We start from the raw sequence: 20,875 nt of genomic DNA on the forward strand, positions 1-20,875 counted from the left end.
GGAGATCAGAAGTTTGAATCAAAGCTCTTACGACCATGAAGGTTCGCAGTAATACACGACTTCAAACAACTTACAAATTAGGGTGTCGTCTAATAAGTAGTCTGCTTGCAAAACGAGTCGAAGTTTTGTATCCGGGAAGGAAAACATTAGATTTAAAGTAAAAATGACAAATGAAGCGGAGTATTATCTTTGCACAAATTTGGCCAACGAAACTCAAACACAAATGTCGTTACTTTACTCCTTCATTCACCCGCCTCTTTACCCTGCAACAAGAACCCTAATAACTAACTCCTTCATATCTTTATTCCATCCAATTCGTACTTTAGTGCATCCTAGGGTTTCCTTTATATCTCACTCCATAACTTCCAATTTTAATACTGAATCACACGGAGAAGATGAAGATGAACCTTTCTCCGGTCATCAGCATCGGACCAATTACGCCGGTGTTCGAATCGAAGAAAACGTTGAAGAAACCGTAAAAATCAGGCTCGATACTTGGATTTCTAATAGGATTAATGGAATTAGTAGAGCTAGGGTTCAGTCTAGTATTCGGTTAGGACTTGTTTCGGTTAATCATCGTGTTATTGTTAAGGTAAATCTGTGCATTTGTTTACTTTTAATTGAAATGGATAAAGGATCGGGCCGCCCTGCCCCTCGGGATGGTTAAAGGATCGGGTTCATGTAATGCGATTCAGGTTTCCTCCGTGATGAGTGTTGTTGAAATAAATGATACACTAATAACTGATGCAAAGCTTGCCGTTCAAAAAATAAAAAATTGAAATGGATAAAATTTATATGTTTAAATTTAATTAAGTGATTTAGGTTGTTAAGTTTTAAGTGTTAAGGACAATTAGATAACGAATGTAGTCCTTCGTCAATATTACAATCCTTGCTCAACTGATTACAGATATTATATGCTTAATATCTTAATGCACAATTGTGTTGCAGGCCTCGCATTTGGTAAGACATGGTGATAAGGTTGAATGCATAATTTCGGAATTGCAGCCCTTAAAGGCTGAAGGAGAGGATATAGCTCTAGATATTGTTTATGAAGATGAACATGTGTTGGTTGTTAACAAGCCTGCACATATGGTAATAGTTTCATTAACCTTCTTAAACTTCATTTTCTTATGTGTATTGGTAAATCGATCTATTTATTACAGTACTAAATTGTTGAACTGGCCTCCTTTAGTTATTTTATGGTTTACGATTGCAACGTTAATCATGATTTGAACCTTTTGTTTAGGTTGTTCATCCAGCACCCGGAAACGCTACTGGAACACTAGTTAATGGTATTCTTCATCACTGCAGTCTACCGACACCTGCCTTCAAAGATCAAGAATTACTTTTAGAGTGTGAGGATTCATCAGACGATGAGTTGAATGAACCCTTTGTAGATCAAACTTACTCAAAAGATTCCATTTTTGATACTAATGAAACATCGATTCGTCCTGGAATTGTTCATAGATTAGATAAAGGCACCAGTGGATTGCTTGTTGTTGCAAAGGTAGTTTCTTGAATAACATAATTATGCTATTTCATCCGTTTCTTGAAATGCAAAACTCGATTTTTAATTGAGTGTTAATCTAGTTATATGATTTGCAATTCCATTGTGCTTTTTGGAATAAATATATCTTTTCGATATGAAGCCTAGTTCTATGAGTGTTTGACAGATGGTGAATTTGTATGAAAGCTTACATTTGGTGCTAATTTCTCTGTTTTTTTTCTTTGTGGGACAATATATAGGATGAACATTCACACGCCCATTTATCTCAACAGTTTAAGCAGCACACGATCCAAAGAATATATGTGAGTCTCACTTGTGGAGTTCCATCTCCAGTTTCAGGACGTGTTGATATCCCCATTGGTCGTGATTTGACGAATCGGATTCGCATGACTGCTGATACAGCTCCCACCAAATGTGGAAAGTCTCGCCATGCTGCTAGTAGGTGATTCATGGTCTCCGTTTTTTAACCTTAAAGGTGTCAAGATGGGCACGTTAGGCAGGTCGGGTAATGTGTCAACTCGTATACGTTTTAAGTACTTGTCAGGTTCGGCTGGCCCTAACCACTTTGTTGGGATTTCTTATATAATTAAGGCAGTAGATATGATCACAGAATTATAATAAGCCAACAATTTATAAGAGGTTATAAGCACTAAAAAGTAGAAATAGACATTGGGCAATCTACAACCCATTTGAACCGTCTGAGGTTAAAATAAACCAAAATCTTTTCCCTGTTTTGTTTTCTTGACTAGTTGACTCGAACTAGCAGGTCATTATCCGCAATCTAGTAATTTCAGTACCTAAAATTACAGTGGCCAACAAAAATGGTTGATTGAGCTAAATTTATTTGATCATCAGGTACAGAGTAGTTGAAATACTTGCTGGTGGTGGATGTGCATTGGTTGAGTGGAGATTAGAGACAGGACGTACCCATCAGGTATCGTTTTTTACTTCATCTTAGGTATAACTTATTGTATATGTGTATTGTTATCACACCTGGCAATTGAGACCCATACTTTAAAATTTGGGTCAACTGGGTCAAGCTTTCGGGTCAATTGTGTCTTGATAAAAGTTAGGCCCGGCAATGTAAACCAAAACTTAAAAAAAAGTTCCAATGGGATTCCTTCCAACCTATTGGATCCTATACAAAATATCAAGAAACAGATTCTAATGGGTATCAAATTCTAAAGCTCAATAAATAGAGACATGTCTAATGGGTCTTGTGAATGGGTCAAATGGGTCGACCATAACAAGTTTCCTCGGTCAACATTTATGAAAGCATTCATGGTTATATCATTTATTATGTATATGAATATTTTCTTATATATAACACAAATATAAATAATAAATAATAATAGTTAGAATAATATAATAAATGTAAAAAAATTAAATGTAAAAGTATATGACCCGTTTTACCCATTTGACCCGTGACCCGTTTCGACCCCATTACCTAACCTGACCCATTTGGATCTGTTTAAAATTTGTACCTGTTTGACCCATGACCCATGACCCATTTTAATCCAAACCCGTTTTGACATGTTACCCAAACCAACCCAACCTGATCCGTTTGCCATGTATAATTGTTACATAGGAAATTATAGTATAACTGTCATCTTCTTGTGGTGATTCAAAACAGATTCGAGCACATGCCAAGTACCTGGGCATTCCTCTAATGGGTGACGAGGTGTATGGTGGTTCTAAGAACATGGCTCTGTCACGGTTGCAGCTCAAGAACCGATCGAGCTTACACGGTCAACTTTTACAGCTTGTTGGTAAACTTGAGAGACCTTGTCTTCATGCTTTGACTCTTGGGTTAGTACATTGAAAAAAAAAAAGTCAACTTTTTTAAAGTCACTAATAATTTTAATCCTTTTCTTAAACCTGATCAAGACATTTATTTTGTATTAGATTTATGCATCCTTGTACCGGAGAGAAAATGCGTTTTTCATGCTTGCCTCCTCCCGATTTTGCTGAAATTCTAACGGGACTTAGTAATATAAGTACAGAGAAGGTAATGGATCTTAAGTCACAAAGTAATGTTTTTATTTTTTGAAGTGGTGCTGAGATGGAAGGTAAGAGGTCCAACGCGTTTGGGTCAACAGGGGTTTATTTGTTGTTGCAGGTTGGTCAACTCGAAACAGGTTTTGTCAACTTTTTCTTGATAAACAGTTTGTGTGTCGAAAATGATTATAATTTCCTATACCTAGCCCACGTTGATTCATTATTAGGTTTTGCTAACTCAGCCCTATGCATGGTCAAGTAATTTAAGCTGTATCTAACTGGATTGCAGATCAAAGGAAGCTGATCGAGTTTCAATCATACATTTTTGACATTTGGAGACTGATTTGCCAACCCATTATAATAAATTTTAGACGAGCAATTGTTTGGAATTATATTAATACCTTGCAGCTGTAAAACATATGTTACAAGTTTCGTGGAGTCAGAATCAGATAGTCATTAAGCCAGGAATAGACATGTAATTGTACAATTTAGCTTAATTATCTTACATTTTTTACCTAAAGATGTTAGCTTTTATCCAAACAATCAATTGTTGTTTCAGTAGATAAAGAGGGATAGTGAATTGGTGAGTGCATTTAGTGCTAATATGTCGATCAATGAATGCCTTGTCTAGATCTACAGAATGTCTTCGGGCTCTTACACTTGTTTTAATCATGTAAAGCCAGTGATGTAGGTGGGGGTATAAATGCACCAATAAAACCATTTGTTTTGCTAGTTATTATGATATAAAAATCTAATCTAAATTTATACATCATAATTTAGAAAAAATGTGCTCCAAGTACAATGATATTTAATAACACTTAATACACATAGGATGCTTTGATCATATATTCAAAAATGTGCATATCCCTGTTACTCTTTTAACGTTGATTTGTTGATGGAAAACACAAAAGGAAAAAAGGGAATCAATCATGATGAATAATGATGAGTGTCCTTCACCTTTTACATGGAGGCACGTTGGTTCTAAACAATTTTGTTTGATGGCAAATATGCACAACTTTTATTCTTGGTCGGAAATTGTTACGAGTATGTGTTGGTGGATCATACATACAAAGGGAGGAGAAACGGTGTCAAATTTGATCTAGAATAAGACGATTCGTAATCAAATGTTAATATGTAACAACGGTCTTTATCAAAAGAAGAAATGATAACAAGTGTTATTAGCATTTAGTATAAACTAAACATGCGACTTAAAAGAAAATGTATGGATTAATATAGTCAACTTCTTAAAGATATACTCCATTAAAAGCACTATTACAACTTTCGTTCTTTAACACATGTTTGAATTCAACTAACTGCGTGGGTCTATCCCTATCTTATTCCCTCAATTTGAAAACTCAACTAGTGACATTTGACAATGAAACATTGTGGAAGAAATTTGATCAATTAAATTTAATATATTATGTATTATTTTATCAAAGAAATTAGGAATCTTTTTAGGTCAATTCTCTTATTGTCAACGCCTTCTAATTAGAATAAAAAAATAAATTAAATTAAAATAAAATAAAAACACCCTTTTTAAAAGAAAAAAGTTTACTTTTCGTACAATTATAGGAAAACATGATTCAGCCCAAAACCCTTACCAGCCGGCCCATTGTTTCAATAAAATAAAATAAAATAAAATAATTAATTAAATTAATACAGTATAAAATAATGATTTGATATTTACAATATAACCCCTTAAAATAATCATATTTCTAATTTGAACACTGATATTAGATCCACTGTGATCGGCAACAACACCATTACCGATACACAGTAATCAATCAACATCAACCAAGACCAACAAAACTTAAATTGTACGGACTTATCAATGACTAATACTACTACATTCATTTCATCGAACACCTTGTAAACAAACAACAACTTCATTCGTTCATTCAATTTTCAAGGTTCTAGTCTCTTCATTATTTTTAGCTCTTTTTTGTTTTTGTTTTTGTATTATATTATAATTTTCAGTTGATTATTTGTATACCGGTGTTCTGTTTATAGCTCAAGAGTAACATATTACTTGATTAATTAATCAATAGAGCTGAATTAACATCAACAGAAACACGTTGATTTTGTTTTTTTATTGATGCGTTAAGATCCGTACAATCCGTTATAGTTTGATTTATGATTCAGTCATTCATTAAGGTTTTTAAAATTTATTTCATTATGTAATCATTATGAGTTCTCTGAAAGCACGAAGAAACCGTACGATTTTGATGTTGTTTTCCTGAGCTGTTTAGGCTATTTGATTTCAGGTTAATCCGAGCCCTAATTTGTTTATTTGTTGATTTGCAGTATCTTTTTGAGCTACTTTTTTTGTTGAAAAGAGTGTAAAAAGTGTGAGTGAATCTATAGAAGATAGAGAAAGGTGAGAGACAGTTGAAAAAAAAGGATTTCAAAAGAGTGTTGTTCACGTTTAAAGGCGTTGATCTTTTGGTGTATTTTGTTGGATGTTAAGCAAAGGACTAATCATGAGAAAAACATGAGTAAAGGAATAAAGGATTGGGAAAGGGGAAATTATTACTATTTCTGTTACCAGATGATTTCCCTTTCTTTTCGGTTTTGAATTGTCCCGAAAACTTATGGCTGATAGTCGATCCTTCTTCAGTAAGGTACACTCGATCCAGTATATAGTTATTTTTGCTTTGCTCGATTTGGTTTTGAAAAATATTCATTTCTACTGGTAGAAAGTGAATATTACATGCTTAAGTTATGAGTATATTCGTAAGTTATATATACATTATACATTATATGATACGGAGTATAATATTCTGTGGTAAGTATCATTTATAGTTCTTGTGATCTTTAATAATGGGACTATTACAAGGGTTACGTGTTCTGTCCTGACATAATTGTCCCATTTACATAATTTAATGAATAAACTTAAAATGCCCATCAATCTAAAAGGAACTTTTGATCGGAATGTTACTGAAAAAACGAATATTGAACATCTATAATTGATGAGTTTTTAATGCTTTGAATTTCAGGATATGCTTATTGTTAGACCTCCGGTGAAAAGCTCGTTGGTATTGAGAATAAGTGTAGTAGCATTTGTTATGATATGTGGAGTTTTTATGTGTTCGATTGGTCTAAAGCAGATTAGCAACTTCACAAAAGCTGGTTTCATTGATTTTAAAGTGGTTGATCAGCCTTGTGATGTGCTCAAGTTTGAAAAATGGGAAAGATCCTATGTGCATTTCCCTAAGCCTACAACTTTTAGTCGGTATGGTTCTCTTCTCGTGCTTCAGATTACTTTTTTTACCTTATTTTGTAGCACAAATTTCTGATAACTTTGCTTTGGAATGTAATCAGGGGTGAGTGCGCTTGCAATCCTGTTCGATCTTTTGTTATTGCTTCAACACAGAGATCTGGTAGTGGTTGGTTTGAAACTTTATTAAATAGTCATATGAATGTAAGCTCCAATGGAGAAATATTCTCAGTTAAACCTAGAAGAAGCAACATGTCAACTATTGTGGATACTTTGGATAAAATTTATAATCTTGATTGGTTTACAAGTGCATCCAAGAATGAATGCACAGCTGCTGTGGGTTTAAAATGGATGCTTAATCAGGTGCGCACCATCTTTGACCCGTTACCATATAACTTTTTTTTTGCTTACATCGAAACTACTTAATATGCGTATGACTAAATTCATATATGACCTGAAACTGTCTTGTTCATTTCATTTTACTGAAGGGTTTTGTTGGCTTGTGATATTTTTACAGGGTTTGATGCAGAATCATGAGTCGATAGTAGAATACTTTAATACTAAGGGTGTTTCAGTAATCTTCCTTTTTAGAAGAAATCTTCTTCGTAGAAGAATCTCGATACTTGCTAATGCCTATGATCAAAGTGCTAAGCCACTAAATGGAAAACACAAGTCCCACGTGCATTCCCCTGACGAGGTTTGTGTGTATGTGTGTGTGTGTTTTTAGTTTGTTACTGTGTACGTGGACTTTATCTTACTACAGAATTTTTATAATGACAGGCTAAAATTCTAGCAAGTTACAAACCCTCGATTAATACAACGTTACTGATACCCGAGCTGAAACAAGTTGACAACATGGTTAAACAAGCGTTGGAATACTTCAATACAACTCGACATGTTATCCTTTACTACGAGGATATAATCAAGAATAACACAGTAAGACATCTAACATTCACCTCAATTTCGTTACACCTTTTTAAATGTGGTTTCAACCCATCCACTTACAAATGGGTTGAGTTGGGTTACGAGTTATCTCTAACGGGTCTATTGGGTTGAACGAGTTGAAAGGTCTTCAATTTTTATCTGTAGTCTGTACAACTACATCACTCAGCTCAAAAAGTTAGATTGTTATAATCACACTTTACACGTTATCTGATAAAATCGAACATTTTTTTTAAGGTCAAGCCAACATGTTACCTTATTTTACCTCGTTTGACTCGTCCAACTGGCACATTTTGCGTCTGTACTTCTTCCATTGTTGAAAGTTGACTTTTTTTGTTGTTGCAGGTATTAAAAGATGTTCAAGATTTTCTTATGATTCCACGAATGAAGCTAAAGAGTCGACAGGTGAAAATACACAAAGGTCCTTTGAGTGAGCAGGTTGAAAACTGGAATGATATCCAAAAGGTACTAAACGGGACCCCATACGAGAGCTTCTTGCATGAAGATTATAGAGTTAGTTGAACACGTCTAATTGTGTATATGGTGTTTTAACTAACTCATTCTTTATTTATTTTTCTTCGTTTCATTCGTCTTTGAGTCAAAAACAACAACAGGATGTTTTTCCTGTTGATATTTTGGTCTACTTTTTATGTTCCTTTACCATCTCAATTTAGTTAAATCTTGGATAGATATAGATATTTGTTGCTATTGTTGTAGACTAGGTGCTGATTTAATGGAAAAGTTAGTTAACAGGTTACACCCTATGTTTACATTGATGAGTATTTGTGCAGGCCAGGTGGGTTGGTAATCAACACGTGAATATTTGTACAGGTCAAAACGATCAGTTCAGGTTGGACAAGTTATTAAATAAATAATTAAAAATCCGTTGTTTTTATTTTATTAATAAAATTGAAAATTGACTGATGCTTTAAGCATGATTTAAAACATTTACTACAATTTTTTTTGTTGGGAGCTGATACTTCCACACTTATTTTTAGTCCATCCACACCAATATATGTTAAGTGACGTTTCTACCCTTAAAGTAATACGAAGTACCGAGTAATAAAATGATTTAATAAATAAAATAACACAATCCACACCAGTGTCACTTATTTCTCTCTTTCCGGAAGCTAAACCCCCCAAATTTTAAATCTGAACTCTCTTAATTGATTGAGAGTTGAAAGTCTCCATTACCACCGTGAAATTCGAAATCTTTTTACAAACCTACTGCACTAAGTTTTAGTGGAATTCGATAACGAAGTGCCGGCATCGCCGCGCACCAGTGCACCACCCATAGCAAAACCGCCGGGAATTTATTTGGGTTGTTCGTTTGTATTTTCCGGCGTGTTACCAATGATCGCCTAGTAAACATTCAAGTTTTAAATTGACAGGAGGATTTTGAAGTTGTGGTGGTGGGATATGTAATTTAGGAGGAAGATAATAATAATAAAAGTTTGAAGAGTACGACATCGGTGGAGGCGGATCAACACTCTTAACAAATAAACACAATTTGCTATTCGTGAATTTGAATTGAATATTTAAACCCAATTAGTTTTGTCTAAATCATCCCTATCTACCCAAACGAAGAACAAAATACGGAGTAATAATTTGTGAAGAAATTGTTGACCGTCATAAGGAAGTTTAAAAGAACATATATAAAATTAGAGAAAAAAGAAATTATTAATGCTGGTGATTGAGTTTAAAAGATATCGAATATGATCGGAGAAAAAGAAGAAATAGAGGGAATATTTCAGTTACCAAAATTTTTTTAAAAAACTTTTTCTTTATTTTGTAAAAAGGTATATTAGGGAATTTATGATAAATGGTATGGATGGATTGAAAATTAGTGTGGCAGGAGTCCCCTTTTTTTAATGTACTCGGCACGTATAATGCATTATCAGTTTGACACTTTGACCCATAAATTCATAAAAACAAAGGTCATTAATTCATAAATTAGCATTACCAATTTGACTCATTAAAGATAACACATGACCAATTACCTACTTCACCCATTACCAAGTTGTAATTGTGGTCCTACAAACTAAATAAAGAAGCTGAAAGGACGAAGAAAAGAGATTTCTCGACAATATATCAATATAATTTTAAATTACAATTTATTTATTAAACTAAATAATAACGTGTAAAGTTAAATATACTTTTATCATCAAGAATGATATATGTGAACAATAGTATGAACAAGTGTTTAAACTATAAAGTATAACACCTTCTCAATAAATTCACACAAATATACTTCATTGATCATAAATTGAATTTGAATGCAGGTAATTTGAGTTAAAGTAGTTATAGTTATTTTTTAGAAGTGGATAATTATTTTGGTACATATATTCAAAGTATACAATCTAATATGTTTGAGATCACGATAATTTGCATTTAAGTAAGACTTGTAAGAGTTTAATTTGTTGTACGAGCCGAATTTTTATGTACTAAGTATACAATCTAATACGTTGAGATCTCGATAGTTTTCATTTGAATAAGTGATGCGGGTGAGCTGGGCAATGAAACCAGCAGCACAACCAGCACCAGCTCAAATGATGTTACACCCGAGTCTGGTCAAGCAATGGTCATGTTGCCATCTCTTTCTTATTATCTAAGTGTTATTGGAGCTGGCTCAACAAGCTAAGAGGTTACCCTACTTCAGTCCTTAAACTGAAGTAGTTATGTTTTCATGAATAAAGTTTTTGATAGTTGAAGGCAAGCCAGCAACGAAGAAGAACCAGCTAGCCGGACCAGCAAATGCACTTTAGTTCCACCAGCGAATGTCATTAGTTCAACCAGCAAAGTTCTACTCAGCCGATAAAGCTAGTTCAACCAGCAAGACGAACTTCAGTACAACCAGCAATATGAGCTTTAGTACAACCAGCACGCGACGCTGTTTTCATTCTAAAGGGCTAACTTGCTGATACGATTCAAAGTTTATCTTATGCTTTCAATAAACCGGTCAGGTCATGTGCTTAACACGTGCGTGGCTGTTGAAGAATGCTAGCTGTCCAAGGAAGATTCTATCTATCATTGGATGCTTTTTATCATTGGAGGAGCACTACCAAATGGCAGGCTTTTTGCATATTGTGTCCTTTATTCTTATTGGCTAATTTGTAATTGTTTGTCCTTTTTGTCTCCATTTCCTTTTTATGTTTTTGTCCTATCTAGAAAGTAGCTGATATGTTTCTCCTATAAATAGAGGGCTCTTGTAATTATAAAACTTGGTTGATGATTGAATGAAAAGTTTGATAGAGCTTATCTATTTACAAAATCTCTGTGTCTTTATGAATCTTTGATTCCGGTGACTAAGAATGGTTTCTTTATCAGTGTTTGTGGTGTTACTTTATCAAACATTGTGGTGAAATCCAAATCTTCATATCTGATATTATAGTTGTTGTGGAATCTTTATCAGCTGTAGTTGAAGATTTGGAGTGTTTCTAGATCTCTAATTGTGGTGGTATCTTTATCAATTTGAGATTTAGATTCTTCTATCCTTTGTGTTCTTATTTCAAAGTTTTATACTCTGTTTTGGGGTTGTTACTGTTACAAATTGGGTGCTTAGTGTTCAGATCTGTTGGGTGAAGAAAGCTTCTTACACATCAATAAGACTTGTAAGAGTATCATTTATTGTATAAGTCGAATTTCTACTGTGTGCGTTGTCATAGGTAGTCGAGTTCTACTTGAATGTCAAATTTTTTTTTTTTTTTTTTTTTTTTTTTTTGAAAAGCAAGGTAAATATTGTATTAATCAACGAATTGCATACAAAGTCTGACCAATGTAGCAGCAGACTACATGTACAAAACAAATCTAACAGGAGCTATCCCATGAACCCGAGAATACATGAATGTGGCCATTGAATACAAATCTCCGCATCTGATAGTTTGGTCCATTGAATGTCAAATAATTAATAAGCAAAAAATAGGTAATGTAGATGATGATAAGACAAAACTTACCAAGATGTAAATATACTATTATTACATAATGTTCTGTCCAAATCCGCTTATATATATTTATCAATCAAACTAAAACCTTTTACAAGATCAGCAACAATCTCTCTTAGCATCGGCTGGAATTTGTTTGAGTCAAATTCCAAGATCTCAGAGAAATGTTACTAGAAATAATCAAACTATAATTGATTCAATATGTAACTAACTTGTTATTGCTATATTACATGCAACCATGAAGGTAGAAAAATTAACCTACAATGTTACTTTGGGACATAAATTCGATACAAGTGGGACGTTGAATATGGTACATCATACATCATCTTTTCGAGGGACACCTTCCGCGTTAATTCTTCCCTTGCTAGATCTTGTGTCTTCAGCTACCTATATAGAAAAACATATATAGTTCTTATTTATGACAACTTTTTTGTACAAAAAGGTTAAATGGGTTGAAATGACCACTTCTAATATTTTGAAATGCAAAATAAAATTCTGCATGTGTTCAGTTGATATTTACCATTGTAGACAAATGCTTTAACATAGTGATGATCTCGGAAAACTCTGGCCTTAAAGACGGGTCTTGCTGCCAACATTGCTCAAGTAGTTCCATAATCTTTGGGTGAGTGTGCTCCGGAATTATTGGCCTCAAACCCTAAAATATTTTAATTTTAAATCCAAGTTATAAAAATTTTAAAATCTCCATTTTTGAATTTCTATTTCTATAATTAAGAAATGAAACTTGAATTAAATAAATATACCTTTTGAACTACACCTATTGCTGCCTGAAGTGGAGTCATGTCTGCATAAGGAAGCTGCCAGGTTAACCAGTTAAGTAATATGAAAATTCAACCTACATTTTGGAGAACTTCAGATTTCACTTTGGCCGTATAAAAAGGATTAGATATCGGAGGACTACGATACCTTCTTTGTTATAAGCTCCCACAAAACAATACTGAAACTGAAGACATCTGCCTTGTGATTGTATGATTTGTGTTCAATAACCTTCCAGAAACAATAAGATTTATTATTTAATTATTATTTAGATAATTAGTGATTAGTGAATTAGTGATTGTTATATTATTATGTTACACTTATTTAAGTAGTATTATCTGTATTTAAATGTTTTTTTTTGGAAGGCAAGTTGTCGGCATCGAATACTCTCACTTGCCACGCACGCACACGCTTTCGGGAGGAAACCCGAATCACATTGCAGGTACCCGATCCTTAAACCATCCCGAGGGGCAGGTGGACTGGGTTGGGATCCTGAATGGATCCGGGAGAAAACCCCCCGGGGTAAATCTGGAGCTCCATCTTTCAGGCAGATTGATTAATAGGATGGGCAGAGCGAGGCTCGAACCCATGACCTAAACCCAAGCCCCACACACAAGGTGTGGGGATTTAACTCTCGTGTTTAGTACAGACTAACCTCTGGAGCCATCCACCGATAAGTTCCGGTCTCCGCAGTCATAACACCAGTGTTACTTTGCACTCTAGCAACACCAAAATCCGAAACCTTAACAATCTGCAAGAAAATCAGTGGATTTGGTTAATAAATCAAATATATATCTTTTGATAAATGCGCAAAACAGGTTTTTAACCCAACATTAGTAATATGTACATCTTTTGTAGTGATAAAATGGGTGGGTTGGGTGGATTTATGTTGCATATCAAAGCTGGTTCGAATAAAACAGGTAATCCAGAAAAACCGTATGGTTTTGGGTTGAGTGGAGCACTTTTGTCCACGTTGATATGTTTACAGAAGATATCTTATAAGCATCACAATTTAATCAAATTGTTTTAATAAAGATATTAGAAATCTAGTAGGGTATGTATCAACAATGCATTTTTGTGCAACTTTCGACCCATATGACCCATCAGATTAAAACATACCATACCGTACATTGACCCATTTAAAGTAAATTATGCTAATTTGATATGCAGGTAAATAACAATAGCAAGGAAATAAATCCATTTGGAAAGATATCTGGGTTGCTTACGCCGTTTTCATCCATTAAGAGGTTAGCAGTCTTAAGATCTCGGTGAATAATATCGTTTTCATGCAAGTAGTTCATTCCTTTCGAAACGTGAATTGCGATTTTGAGTACGGTTGGAATATCAAAATGACCTTTCTGGTTATGTATAAAATCATACACACTTCCACCTGCCATAAACTCTGGAAACAAAAAGATAATAATAATAATAAATAAAAAAAACTAATAATAAGATTGAAGGACCAGTAATTCATACTTCAAAAGCATAGAACCAAATCAAAGAACCAAAACAACTACTACATTATAAAGGTGGAAATTTTAACCCAATTACTTACTGGTGGCCGATTCAAAACAGGTCAAACGGGTTGAACGGGCGGCGAGCCAAAGTCTATAGTACACTTTCATGCATAAAGTCACTAAAAAAAAAATTTATTCAAATATTAAGTTTTCATATTCTTGATCATAATTAGCACACTATCTGTTATAGATTCAGACAACAACTGTTTTGGGTAGAACCAACCCACTCATCTCAGCCTTATTTCCACCTATACTTATACATGGATTTCTAAGGTAAAATAAGATAACTTAAAACTTACCAGTAACGAGGATTTCTAAGGTAAAATACACTTACCAGTAACAATACAAAGGTTTGGAGGCCTTGTACATGCGCCTATAAATTGCACCACATTTTTGTGCCGAATATTCCTGTCATTTAAACATATATAAAATAATAAGATAATTGAGCATTAAATACCAATGCAGAATTCACTTATTATAAGAAATAAATGTAACATACCTCATTATATAAACTTCTTGATCAAATTCTCTCTGCACATTTTCATTCATGTATTTGTCACTAATAGATTTGATGGCCACATCCTGATTGCAAAATGTACCTTTATACCTGTGCAACACAATAACAAATTAGATAACCATTTGACTTTGCTACATGGGTAGCAAAATGGACCCGATTAGGTAACAAGTCAGAACAGGTATTTTTTGGTACGGTTCAGACCGACCCACAAACTCTTTTTATATTAATAATATCAATGATAATCAATGATTTACCTTTCAAAAAATAATAATGATAAATATATCAATGATAACAAGTGTGTCAAACATGATTACGTAACTATATCGATAAACTCATTAAAAATACTAATCTTTTCGGTTAACTCATTAGCTTAACTCATTAAAATCAACATCGATAAACATATGCCAAATCGTCCTGTTTGCAGGGGCTGTTTTATGTAGGGGCAAGGGGGCGCCCGTCCCAGTGGATTTGCAATTTTCAGTGTAAAAATTTCAGATTTTTCGACTTTGCCTCCAGTGAATATTTTTTTTTTTTGGCCTCAAAACCTACATATTTTGCCCCAAAACCTTCAAATGTTGCCCAAAAACCTTCAAATTTTGCCCAAAAACCTTCAAATTTTGCCCAAAAACCTTTTAATGTTGTCCAAAAACATCCAAATTTTGCTCAAAAACCTTCAAATTTTGCTAAAAAATCCTGCTTCCGCCACTGCCTGTTTGTATTGCCACCTATTCTGATACATAAACTGTAAACAACTTGAACTTACAAGTCACCATATGATCCACCGCAAATTCTATATTCAAACTTTAACAACTTAACATCAATTTCCCAAACATCAGTAACATCAACACGCAGTTTATCCTGAATTTGCTTTCTCTCCAACTCCTTTGAAGGCAATGAATTTTGTGACCATGGTATCTCCTGCAGTGATCACAAATTTCTAAGAAACTAATTATGTTTACAAAAGCTAGAGGTGACAAGATGGGTAATTGGACGGGTCAAAACGAATTATTTCGAAGTATGGCCGAAATGAGTCAAGTTCACTTTATGTCCATTTTAACACCTTTTCCGCTAGATAACTAAATTTTACATTCTTTGTTAAATAACCATCTCAAGATAACCTAGACGTTGGGTCCTCGTATCCCCACCGGAGGTACTAGCAACATATATCGGGGTGCCATTAACGAATACATTGAACATTCCTTGGTATATAACTAATACATTGTAATTATTACAATAAAATAGTATTACAATATAAATAAGGATTTTTCTAAGATAACCCTTAGGGCTATCCTTAAGAATTAAATCAAGCAATAATTGATTGTACATTAACAATAACTAACCACCACATGGAAAAAACTGCTCCTAAACTACCAATATGTACACATTTTTGAACTAAAATATATTCTTAAGGATAGCACTATGGGCTATCTATAGAAAAATCCTATAAATAATGTAAATTTGAATCAAACCGATTTAGGATGCTATATGCAACAAAAATTAAACTTTCAGAAACTTTCACAATGCTTTGCTTAAATCGTTTCTATTATAGCAAAATAGTTTGATTAATACCCATGAGATAAAATACACCCAAATCAACTTAAAGTTAAATGGGTTGAAACTGCCACTTCAATGGAAGTTACACATTGGTGCCTAAAGGTGGAAAATTGTCTACCTCCACCCTCGGTATTTCCATTGCCAGTGCATGTCTGAGTTTTTCAGTTTCCTACAAATATATGGAAATAAGTGTGAGTTGCCCAAAGAAAGATTATACATTAATACATATTTTAATTAAATGCTTCACAGATCTTAGTTAATATGAATAGTGAAACGAAATACCTCATATGGCCAACCACTAACAACAAATACATCCAGTGAGTAGCCATCGCTTGTTGAAAAGGCGTGAGCTTCTTTAATATTCAGGCCGATCTCAGAAAGCAATGAAGTCAACTGAATACAAATATAAAAATTACCCAACTACTATTTCAAATATATATATATATATATATATATATATATATATATATATATATATATATATATATAATATATATATATATATATATATATATATATATATATATATATATATATATATATATATATATAAATAATAAGCAATACAATAAAAATATATTAAGTGAGGGAAATTTTGTACATCCTTTACAAAACAGAAACTTAAGAGCGTATAGTTGTATAATGTATTTGTAAGTAGTTAGCTTTTGATTACCTTACATAGGAGTTTAGGCTTATCATCTGTTGAGATCGTGATTTCGTGGATATCCCTACAGGAATTAATAATCTTGTTAATTTCCAAAATTGAAATAATTGCAACAATACTCAAATAAAAGTAGACATTAAAGAGCATATACTCAATAAAACATATGCAAAACAATGGGTTTTTAGAGTAGTTAAGCTGCACTTTTAAAACATATGCTACTTAAGTTGAGGAAATACGGATACATGTCACCTTAAAAATGCAATTTATTCCAATATTCTACAATACATGAAATAGAATTGAAGGCTTATAAGAATCAAACATTTCAGAATATTACCGAGATAAGCGCTCACTTATAACTTTGTTACCACCTTGCAAAGTTGATTTAGTAGCCTCGACATCAATTTCAAGGTTTGATGTTTGACCGAATGCAACTGGTAGAAGGGTACTAAATATCACAAAATGTAAAAAACACAAATACACAAAACAAACAAGTGTTAAATAAGTAACCATATGTCAAAAAAAGAGACTTATAGATATAATGTTCAAAATCATGCCTCTGCCTGCCTGGATGGATAGAAATTTGAGTATCTTTCATCCTTGAAGTAGAGTCAACACCATTTTCATCAACACCTGGATGAAGCTACACAATAGTTGAAGCGTAATAATCAGATGTATATGTATAAGTTACATATATATATATATATATATATATATATATATATATATATATATATATATATATATATATATATATATATATATATAATATAAGAAAAAAAACATCATGTAAATGTATTATGTTGTACCTTAATGGGTCGCACTTCAAATGCAGGTCTAGTAGTTGGGTTGTATGCCATGTGCAATAACTTTTTGTGTATAAGGACTTCTTGTGCCCTTTCAAGATTAACATCCAAAGCATATCTGCGATGATTCTGATAGAATTGTGAAATCCGACGATACAAACACAATTTTATGCTGTAACGTATGCATTAAAATTAAAGTTAAACCATGCAATAAGATAACTATTAGTTGTACAGTGATGATTTGGCTCGACAAACAGATGAACTATGGTCATACGAGTGACGTGGCATCATTAACATGTCCTTGTTGTACAGTGGTGATTCTAGCTTGACACAACTGGCACTAAAAAATTTAAAAATTTATAAGGAGAAAATATTTTACAAGTTACCATCAAAATTGTACAGGACACCATTAAATATAATTACACGACCCCATATGTTTTAATGAATTATGGTTTTATTGTACGTGTCATTAAAATATATAAAACTAGCCCACTTAGGGATCCATTTGAATTTTAATCCTAGAATCGACGACACTGTTGTTGTACCTCTACTGTTATAACCCAATAAACTAACTGCTGTGATATCAAGTAAATGTATCTTTGTGAAGGAAATAATTTAATAACTAACTTAACTGTATATATTAACTTAGAATCTTCTATCTGACTAAAGATCCCAACAGCAAGTTCCCCATACCTACTACAATACTTTGTCCATATTTTTATTTTACTTTGAAAATGACAAGTTTCCTACCCTATTAGACTCTCTCTGTAAAATATTATGCACTCTTGGCTTTTTTAAGAATAAATATTTAAATGCTTGAATTTAAAAACTTGCAAGTATTTCAACACACACAAACACACACACAAACACACAAAAAACTATTTCAGCACAACTTTTATCCATTTATAGTAAGCGTTGAAAAACTTAACTTAGGTAATAAAGTGTAAATCACAGCACATTTAAAGGTCAAAAGTAAAAATCTATTTGTAACTTTGCCTTCATCATTATTAGCTTACAATAACGATAGTCATAACTCATAAAACAACTGTTTACACACACAAAAATTATGTAATTACGAAGTAATTAAGTCCTATAACATTCACATAACTGATTAGAGTATTAAACAAAATTAACAATAAATTCAAGAATTACCTTACAGGAAGACGATTAAAGTGAGACCATAACTGATCTTCAAAATCAGGTTCAAAAACTTGAACACAATCAGACTCTTTCAGTATCCTAAGTACTTCCTGATAAACCTCAACTTTAGGTCTCCGATTCCAACTGCTAATCAGTGACGTCTCCGGCACTCTGCTACTGCAACTGCTCTCCGTATCACCACCGCCTTGCATCAACATTTTCATTCAATTCGTTTGAATTTAAATGATCGGCGTGAATTCGTTATATTACGAGAAATTAGGAGAAGTTAACGGTCGTTAACAAATAGAAGTAAACGGAGGAATCAACGATGACATTTGTAGTCATTAGAAGAAATTGAAGTGAAATAGTAGTTAGTAAAATAGATGAAAACGAACAAATGAAATACGGTTTTATTAGTGCCGCCCTATTTAACAATTCTTTTTGCCTTTCTTTAAACAATTTCTTTAAGAATATTTCTGATGAGTTACGCGTATTGATAGAGTATTAGTGAAATGACCGTAGAACTATTAGATTGTTTAATCGAAACAGTTTAATGATATAATTTAGGTATTAAGTGAATATAAAGACAAAATTTCATGGGGGGTCCCTGTGGTTTGTTTGAAACATCATTCAGAGTCCAAATCTCATTTTTGAACTGGGGGTCACTAAACTTTGTGTTTGTTTCACCGGGGGTCCAATGCCTAAACGTCTGTGAGTTTTTAACGTTTTAAACCCTCACATGACTTGTACATGAGGGTATTTTCGTCTCTCTCATCTAAACCCCACACCCTAAATGCATACCTGCACGCATTCTTCCTCATTCTCTTTCATTTTTTTCATTTGAACCTGTAAAAACAAGATTAGGTATGGTAAATTGCTATTGTGGAAGGCGTACATTGATTCAGTTGTCCAAAACAAGTAAAAACCCTAAGAGGCGTTTTTACACCTGTTCAAAAAAGGTACTCAATTAATTTAGGGTTATTTAAACCCTAATTCGTAAATTATGTATATTTCTCCATATCTTCGAATTAAAATAGGGTTTTGTTTAGTATTCTGAGTGCAGCTTCTTTGAATGGATTGATCCACCAATTTGTCAAGATTGGAAACAACTTCGAGGGGATCTAAGAAGGATGAAGATAATTGTCATTTGCAGCTGGATAATTTTTGTTGTTTATGTTATGTTTTTTAAGTAAGAGGTGTTGTAATCTTGTGTTTTGGTTATTTTGTAACTGAATATTAATGTATGTTGGTTGTCCTTTGAATGAAAATGAATGGAAAGTTTGTTGTTTATATCCTGGATAAATGCAGAAAATGAGTTTTGGTTCATATGCTGGATAAATACAGAAATATACAAGAACATTACAATATTTTGTACCAATACATAATCAAAATGGCATTACAATAGTGAGTACCAATACATAATAAAAATGGCATTACACTATTGAGTACCAAAATGGCATTACATTTAACTAAGTTCAGAATCAAAAGATTCATAATAACAAGAATCAAAAGATTCATAATAACAAGTACCTAAATAAAACCATTACATAACCAAGTTCAGAATCAAATGATTCATAATAACAAGTAGCTAAATAAAACCATTACATAACCAAGTTCAGAATCAAAAGATTCATAATAACAAGTACCTAAATAAAACCATTACATAACCAAGTTCAGAATCAAATGATTCATAATAACAAGTACCTAAATAAAACCATTACATAAGTACCAAACAACATAGTTCAACCATTACATAAGTACCAAAATAATACCATTACAAAAGTAACAAACACCAAAATAAAACCATTACATGATCACTTCTTCTTCTTTGTCCCACTTGTAATACCACCAGCCTTCCTCTTTGTCCCCACATTTTGACTTCCAGATGTGCAGCCTCTCTTGTTATGACCAAGTTCACCACAAGTACCACAGGTTATGCTCTTTCCCTCTATTGATAATTTCCCACCCTTGTTCATACTTACCTTTTCATCCATTCCTTTTCTCCTTGACCCTTTTGGTCTACCAGCTGAAGCTAAAGTTTTTGGTGGTAGTAGTTTGGTTGCACTTGGTTTTTGCCACATACTTCTGCCATTAATTGGTTTAATGGTAAAAGCATATGTCCTTCTCCAAGTATCTAAGAAGTAAACAGGGTTCACCCAATGTTCTGGTACACCTACATCACCAGAATTATCTCCCAAGTTCCAAATACTAGCTACTGCATGTTTGCAGGGCATGCCTGTAATTTCCCACCTCCTGCAAGCACAAGTCCTATTATCCAAGTCTACCACATACTGTTCACCA

At 33.3% G+C, this 20,875-nt stretch overlaps 3 protein-coding genes across 6 annotated transcripts; 2 read left to right on the top strand and 1 right to left on the bottom strand.

Moving 5' to 3' along the window:
* The first annotated feature begins 201 nt into the window (after nt 1-201).
* Nucleotides 202-4,198, top strand: LOC139866954 (RNA pseudouridine synthase 2, chloroplastic). The gene is made up of 8 exons (XM_071855257.1): nt 202-592; nt 949-1,092; nt 1,247-1,507; nt 1,747-1,949; nt 2,363-2,441; nt 3,141-3,316; nt 3,413-3,515; nt 3,795-4,198. Exons 1-8 carry the CDS (start codon nt 224-226, stop codon nt 3,807-3,809), a joined length of 1,350 nt encoding a protein of 449 aa, XP_071711358.1. The 5' UTR covers nt 202-223; the 3' UTR covers nt 3,810-4,198.
* A 1,110-nt stretch (nt 4,199-5,308) lies between these two features.
* Nucleotides 5,309-8,421, top strand: LOC139867047 (uncharacterized). The gene is made up of 7 exons (XM_071855367.1): nt 5,309-5,415; nt 5,810-6,126; nt 6,502-6,737; nt 6,827-7,085; nt 7,240-7,419; nt 7,503-7,658; nt 8,010-8,421. The coding sequence occupies exons 2-7, from the start codon at nt 6,097-6,099 to the stop codon at nt 8,184-8,186; spliced, it is 1,038 nt and encodes a 345-aa protein (XP_071711468.1). The 5' UTR covers nt 5,309-5,415; nt 5,810-6,096; the 3' UTR covers nt 8,187-8,421.
* A 3,235-nt stretch (nt 8,422-11,656) lies between these two features.
* On the bottom strand, nt 11,657-18,792 carry LOC139865615 (serine/threonine-protein kinase STY46-like). Of its 4 annotated transcripts, XM_071853683.1 has the most exons (16): nt 18,587-18,792; nt 17,438-17,552; nt 17,186-17,271; nt 16,966-17,076; nt 16,641-16,695; nt 16,250-16,360; nt 16,086-16,136; nt 15,177-15,331; nt 14,396-14,503; nt 14,231-14,304; nt 13,606-13,781; nt 13,035-13,130; nt 12,530-12,610; nt 12,367-12,420; nt 12,126-12,260; nt 11,657-11,992 (listed from the first exon to the last, which is right to left on the bottom strand). In XM_071853683.1, the coding sequence occupies exons 1-16, from the start codon at nt 18,790-18,792 to the stop codon at nt 11,921-11,923; spliced, it is 1,686 nt and encodes a 561-aa protein (XP_071709784.1). In that variant the 3' UTR covers nt 11,657-11,920. The 4 variants fall into 4 exon arrangements, with proteins under 4 accessions (XP_071709784.1, XP_071709785.1, XP_071709787.1 ...); XM_071853684.1 differs by lacking the exon at nt 12,530-12,610; XM_071853685.1 differs by lacking the exon at nt 11,657-11,992 and having other exon boundaries at nt 12,193-12,260; nt 12,367-12,407.
* Between the last annotated feature and the right edge of the window lie 2,083 nt (nt 18,793-20,875).

This window comes from Rutidosis leptorrhynchoides, chromosome 9 (genome assembly GCF_046630445.1).
Source record: "Rutidosis leptorrhynchoides isolate AG116_Rl617_1_P2 chromosome 9, CSIRO_AGI_Rlap_v1, whole genome shotgun sequence".
NCBI lineage: Eukaryota > Viridiplantae > Streptophyta > Magnoliopsida > Asterales > Asteraceae > Rutidosis > Rutidosis leptorrhynchoides.